The sequence below is a fragment of the Equus asinus genome, chromosome 3 (genome assembly GCF_041296235.1).
Source record: "Equus asinus isolate D_3611 breed Donkey chromosome 3, EquAss-T2T_v2, whole genome shotgun sequence".
Taxonomy (NCBI): domain Eukaryota; kingdom Metazoa; phylum Chordata; class Mammalia; order Perissodactyla; family Equidae; genus Equus; species Equus asinus.
Window position 1 is genome coordinate 149,948,952 of NC_091792.1, and position 6,270 is coordinate 149,955,221.

The following is a 6,270-nucleotide window of genomic DNA, read 5'->3' on the forward strand; positions in this document are numbered from 1 at the left end:
ATGTCCTTCAGGAGGTGAATGGATAAATACTCTGTACATCCAGACAGTGGAGTACTATTCAACTAAAGGGACGTAAAAAGACATGGAGGAACTTTAAAACTGTATTATTGACTGAAAGAAGCCAATCTGAAAAGAATAGATCCTGATTCCAACAATATGATATAGGGAAGACAAAACTATGGAAACAGTAAAAAGATTGGAGACATCCAGTATCGGGGGCAGGGAGGGGTGAATAGGTGCGGCTCAGAGGCTTTTTGAGGCAGTGAAACTACTCTGTAGAATACTACAATGGTGGAAACATGTCCTTATACATATGTCAAAACCCATGATTGTACAATATCAACAGTGAACTATTCCAGAAACTGTGGACTTTGAGTAATCGTGATGTGTCAAGGAAGGTTCATCGACTGTATCCTCCCCTCGGGTGGAGGATACTGACACTGCGGGCAGCTTTGTCAGGGGGAGACAGGGCATATATGGGAGGGCTCTGCACTTTCTGCTCAATTTTGCTGGACACCAAACACTACTCTTAAAAATAAAGTTTAGGGGCTGGCCCGGTGGCTGAGCGGTTAAGTTTGCGCGGTCCTCTGTAGGTGGCCCAGTGTTTCGTCAGTTCGAGTCCTGGGCGCGGACATGGCACGGCTCATCGAGCCACGCTGGGGCGGCATCCCACATGCCACAACTAGAGGGACCCACAACTAAGAGTGTACAACTATGTACCGGGGGGCTTTGGGGAGAAAAAGGAAAAAAATAAAATCTTTTAAAAAATAAATAAATAAATAAATAAATAAAGTCTAGTAATAATTAAGAAAAGAACAATAGGTAAAAAGTCTGCAGGGCTGAACAAAGTATGAACTGCACCTTGTCACACTATTACGGTATTGGTGTAATAGTCTGTAAAGGCAGCATTATTATGTAAAAGGTTAACCATGGGGAAACGGAGTGAGATGTGTGGGTCAGGGGAACTATCTTTACCAAATATTTTGTAAGCTAATGCTATTCGAATATTTAAAATATATATATTAAAGCATGAGGGAGTAAGAAGGAAAAGAGAGAGAGAGTTCAAAATTTATCAAAGTATGAGTAGGTTTACTTTGTTTTTAATAAAAATATAAGAAATGGCCTCCATTTAATTCTTCTCAAATTGTATCTCAGCATGTGCTTGGGCCTTGTAAGCCTCAGCTCCACACGTGTACCACGAGGATCCAGGACGGACTTGCTTCCTGGGGTTCTTGTGAAAAAAAAGTGATGAGCCTTTATGCGGTCAGTTCTCCGGCAGTCAGGGATGCCCGGGGTCCTGGGAGTGCGGGGTGCTGGTGGGAACCTGTTGAGAAAAGCCTTGCTGGAGGTCTAAGCTCTCTCCAGTTTCCTCTGTGCACTGTAGACATGCATCATTTTCTCAGTATATCAAGATGTGAGTCAATGTGGGGACACAGCCTTAACACAATGCTGGCACATTGTAAACACTCACTGGGGGTGGGGCTCTATTTCTCTCCACGAACATTCATGAAACGGGGGGTGGTGGGCTGGGGAGGGTACAGGCAGGATCATGAGACCAATGACACCAACAGAGAAGAGATGACATTTGAGCTGGATCCTGAAGGATGAGCCGATGTGTGCCTGGGAAAGTGGGACTGGAGGAGCATTCCAGGTAAGCGGAACAGCAGGAATAAAGGCAGGAAAGAAGCGAGTGCACCAACATATTGGGCGAGTGGTTTACTGTGGCCAGATTGGAGTGTGTGTGTGTCTGGAAATGAGTTTGGAATGACAGGCTGAGCCAACAGAGAAAGGGCTACACAGCCTTGTCTAATAGTGTGCCCCCTGTTTGGAATAGAAAGATCAAGGGAGAAGTGGGGACGGGCGCACAGGAAGGCTGAAGGGCCAGGGGAAGCCAGTGGCGGCAGTTCCACGTTACCTGCAAAGCTTAGAGACACTTCTCAGAAAAGATCCTGGAGTCCACCTGTGTCCTTCTAAAGTTTCTTTGTGTTCTGGAGGATGTAGTCCTTCCTCCAGAAAGAATCTGGCTGCCTCCTGAGGATCAAGATGAACTTCTCCTGTTTTCAGAGTCCACCTTCATCTCCATCTCCCTGAGGAACACACAGCTTTATCTTGTCAACGTCCAAATAGTCCCCCATTTTCCTGCACGAACTGTTCCTCCCTAAGGGGTGTGGCTGGGAGGAATGTGATAAAACTGCACAGGTACGTGCGTTGTAAAATGCTGTTTGCCTGGCTCCTATAAAAAGGGCCTCCCCTGCCTCTCACTGCAGACGAGACAGGTGCCAGCCTGCAGGCTCCCTCTGGCATCTGGGATTGCACTGGATCTGCACACTCTGAGCAAGGTAAGAGCCTGGCTCTCCTAAGACCTTCATTCCATCCCCCTTACAGCTCCCCCAAGGACCTCAGGTTCCCGGAGTCGGGAGCCCACCAGGGACATGTGGGGGCTGAGTCTTAATGCCCTGAGGAATGAGTGGGCCTCTGTGTGGTATACCCAACCTTTGTCCCACTCTTCATTTCAGGAGCCCACCTGCCTGTGGCTGTCTTCCCTTTCTCTATCATAAGGGGAGGCCATATGCCCAGGGTAGAAATGAGATGTGGGCCATTGTTCTGGGCCTGCCTCTTTTTAAAAAAAATTCTATATATTTTTTTTAAAAATGGAGCCCTGGGGCCAGCCCTATGTCTGAGTAGTTAAGTTCACCTGCTGGACTTTGGCTGCCCAAGGTTTCGCCAGTTCGGATCCTGGGCGCAGACATGGCACCGCTCATCAGGCCACATTGAGGGGGTGTCCCACATGCCACAACTAGAAGGATCCACAACTGAAATATACAACTATGCACTTGGGGGATTTGGGGAGAAAAAGCAGGAAAATGAAAATGGAGCCCTGATAATATAATTGTTTTATCACCATGAACTAAGAAACCAAATTATGAGTTGTTCATAATTGCTTTTTTATTTCTTGCCAATATTTTCTGAAAAGTAAAGATAAAGGCAAAAATCTATCAATAAGAGTTGGTCTACAGGATAAGTTCTGAGTGCCTGTTCCATCTTGATCACTTGCCCACTATGGGACTTTGAGCCGTTTACTTACTGGTCTGAGCCTTAGCTGTCACATCTGTTACCTAGGGGTGGTTTATTATCACCTATCAGGTAGGCTCTTGAGTGGATTAAACGAGGTGAGACTCTGAATGCTGATTGAGGACACAGCACATAGTAGGGGTCAAATAGAAATCCTATTTCTCTTCTCCTTTTAAGCGTGTTTCTTTTTATTGCCCACGTGATGAAATCCATGCAGTTTAGTGTAGCATTTTAGGTCAGCCTATTTATTCAATGATATATTTTTAAAAGCACTGACTGAGGGTTTATGTGCCCAGCACTGTGTCACAGCAGAGCTCCAGAAATCAGTTACACACGATCCCCCCCCTTCAACCCTGCGGTGTAAATGACTGCTGGAAGTGCACCCCATCCCCCTCGTTCCGTTTGCCCAGTCAACCTGAATGAGCTCCCCTCCCTTGTGCTTTTCCTTAGACTCTTACTGCATCCCAAATGCCCCCTCACAAACCCACACATCTCAGAGTCCCACCCCACGCAGGTTTAGCTTGGGATCAGACATCACCTTTCATGTTCACTTACCACATCCTTTCTCCTCGTGGGTGGTCTGTCCCTGTGGAACCATGAGTTAGAAGTCCAGCACTCTGGAGGTAAGGAGAGTTTGCAGCTGTCATTTCCAACACTTCAGTGTCCACTAAAAGAACTGAGATGCAGAGGGGAAGAGTGACTTGCCTAAGATCTAGCCGGAGACACAGTTGGGAGAGACTCCTGCTACTGCTGCTTAAATTCCACAAAGAGTTACCTGTAAGTTTTTAAGACCTGCAACTTTGTTATTCTCCTTGATAGATTCCACATCTAGTCTACCGAAAGTATATAGTAGCTGCTCCATAAATGCTTGTTGAAGAGTGACTGAAGGAGTGAGTAAGCAAACGCAGGAGTAAATGAGGGAGTGAATGAGGCAGTGAGAGTTAAGGAGGCTCAGAGAGTGACAAAGGAATGAATGAAGAGCAGGAGGTTCTGGACATTCAAGACTCAAGTCAAACAGAAATGTAAATGGCTGGGCTGCTTGTCTAGTATCCAGGAGCCAGAAGGATGTTTAGTCTCACTGCCGGCAGGCAGTCCTGTGTGCGCGGGGAGGGAGGGTCAGCCTGCAGCCCTGCACTGCTGAACTGCTGCCCAGCACTGACTCACCCACCTTTTGTCAAACAGGTTCCTCCAAGCTGAAGCCATGAGGATCCACAGCCTCACCCTGCTGCCCTTCCTCCTTCTGGCCGCTCAGGTATTCTTGGTGGAGGGCCAAAAGGAAATACAGAACCAACACGTCAGCAAAGCCACGACGGATAAACTGCACACTCTGGGAAACCCCCAGATTGAGCAGAGAAGCCAGCCAGCCAAACACCTGAAGAAAGGCAAGTTTGTCACCCAAGACCATGCCGACTGCAGGTGGGTGGTGACTGAGTTGGGGAAGGGCATCTCCCTGAAGATTGAGTGCACCCAACAGGAAAAGAAGTTTTCCTGTGTCTTTACTGGCAATCCAACCTCATGCCTAGAGTTGAACAAAAAGAATATGTATTGGAAACAAATTGGCCGGAGTCTGCGCTCTCAGAAGGCCATCTGTGGAGACTCCAAGAGCGTCCTGAAGACCAGGGTGTGTAGAAAGAAGTTTCCAGAATCCAATCTCAAGCTAGTGAACTCCACTCTGATTGACAGCAAGAAACCCAGCCAGGAGTATATGGAGCCCTCACCTAGCAAGCAGAGCAAGGTCACTGAGGCATCCTTCATGGAGCCTAACAAGGTCAAACAGTTTTCTTCCAGGGAGCAGATCAAGGTCAAAGAGAACACCCCCACCAGCCCAATGGAGACCCAAACTATGGCCATCAACAATCCCGAGTGTGTGGATGACCCAGACATGGTAAACCAGAGGAAGACAGCTCTGGACTACTGTGGAGAGTCTTGGAGCTCCTTCTGCCTGTTCTTCCTCACCATGTTTCAGAGCAATACATGCTAAACAGGTCTAAACAGAACAGAATCCATTAGGAGTTGTTATGTCAAATCTCGCCAATATGCTGTAAAGCTCTCCAAGCAAAATGAACATTTGTGCTACAGGAGCACATTGGAATATTTAAACAGGTTTTGTAATTTTTGTAGTTGTGTTTTGGAACTTACTTTATAGTCATGTGATTTTCAGAGGTTGTTCACCTGAGTATATGTTTCCATGCCCCACAGAGCTATGTGTATGAGGAATGATGACAAGTATTAGAGCTGAATGAGCCAAAGTGAATTCAGTGTGATACACTTTCTGCTGAATTAACAAAGATAATAAAGCTCTGGGTGTTTTTCAGAAAATGGTCCAACCATTCTTTGGTTTCTCTATGTCTGGTTCCAATGATCTCATAAAGAAGCCCCAGTACAACAGTGGAAAAAATACCTAAGGAACAACTTCCTCTTCCCCACCCTTCCCACATTATCTCCAAAAGTGGCCCATTCTGGCATCTTTCTACTTTCATCCAATGTTCTGTGGTGTTTGATACTTACTGAACTGTAATGACTAGGATCCCTGATTTCAAGTGGGACACCTGGGGCGTGATGTGATTAAGACACTTGTCAGGGTCTCACAGATGATAAGAAGGGAGGCAAGTTTGAACCCAAAAGGTCTGCAAGCCAAGCCCTAAGACTGGAGGAATGCCTTCCACTGACTTAAGTCAATACTCTTTACCATGCCCCCTATGCAGGAGTCCTGACCTTGAGGAGCTCATTTCTGGCCTGTGGGAGAGGGGCCTGGGTAAGTACAGTGCCCTGTGATGAAGATTCCAATGGAAGAGGGGAAAAGGCAGCATGGAAAAACAGACACAAGAGGTAGAAACTGCTAGAAGATCTCGGGTTGAGCTTCCTGGAGGAAGGCTGCTTGAGCTGGATTTTGGATAGAGCCTCTGTAGGTAGAAAACGGGCCAGAATTGGGTGCTTCAGGCAGATGACAACATGGAGAAAGGCAAAAAGTTGAGGAAATCCCAGAAGATGGGAGAAGCCACATGGCTGGAAAGTGGTGGGATGAGAGGATGACGGAGCTCTTAGTCATTTCCTTGTTAGTATGAAGGATCTGGAAGTGTTTTAATTCAAAAGTTAGGGAGAGAGGATTATGTGCCCCCAGTGCCTTGTCACAATTCCACAAGGAGCACAAAGTGAGGAGTGGGAGTTGGTAAAAGCACTGTCATTTAGAGTCTCTGT

General features: G+C 46.7%; 1 protein-coding gene and 1 long non-coding RNA gene across 4 annotated transcripts; one reads left to right on the forward strand and one right to left on the reverse strand.

Annotated features, from left to right (window-relative positions):
* Window positions 1–1,071: 1,071 nt before the first annotated feature.
* LOC106829610 (uncharacterized) lies at window positions 1,072–4,379 on the reverse strand. Of its 2 annotated transcripts, none has more exons than XR_011502310.1 (4): window positions 4,241–4,379; window positions 3,628–3,748; window positions 1,916–2,087; window positions 1,072–1,324 (listed from the first exon to the last, which is right to left on the reverse strand). It is a non-coding gene; the product is annotated as an uncharacterized lncRNA (long non-coding RNA). The 2 variants fall into 2 exon arrangements; XR_011502311.1 differs by lacking the exon at window positions 4,241–4,379 and adding an exon at window positions 3,848–4,208.
* FGFBP1 (fibroblast growth factor binding protein 1) lies at window positions 2,196–5,391 on the forward strand. Of its 2 annotated transcripts, none has more exons than XM_014838812.3 (2): window positions 2,196–2,339; window positions 4,255–5,391. In XM_014838812.3, exon 2 carries the CDS (start codon window positions 4,274–4,276, stop codon window positions 5,051–5,053), a length of 780 nt encoding a protein of 259 aa, XP_014694298.2. In that variant the 5' UTR covers window positions 2,196–2,339; window positions 4,255–4,273; the 3' UTR covers window positions 5,054–5,391. The 2 variants fall into 2 exon arrangements, with proteins under 2 accessions (XP_014694298.2, XP_070362299.1); XM_070506198.1 differs by lacking the exon at window positions 2,196–2,339 and adding an exon at window positions 3,719–3,849.
* Window positions 5,392–6,270: the final 879 nt, after the last annotated feature.

Excerpts from the sequence above, each read along its gene's own strand:
- FGFBP1 (XM_014838812.3), top strand. The coding sequence starts at position 4,274 with ATGAGGATCCACAGCCTCACCCTGCTGCCCTTCCTCCTTCTGGCCGCT.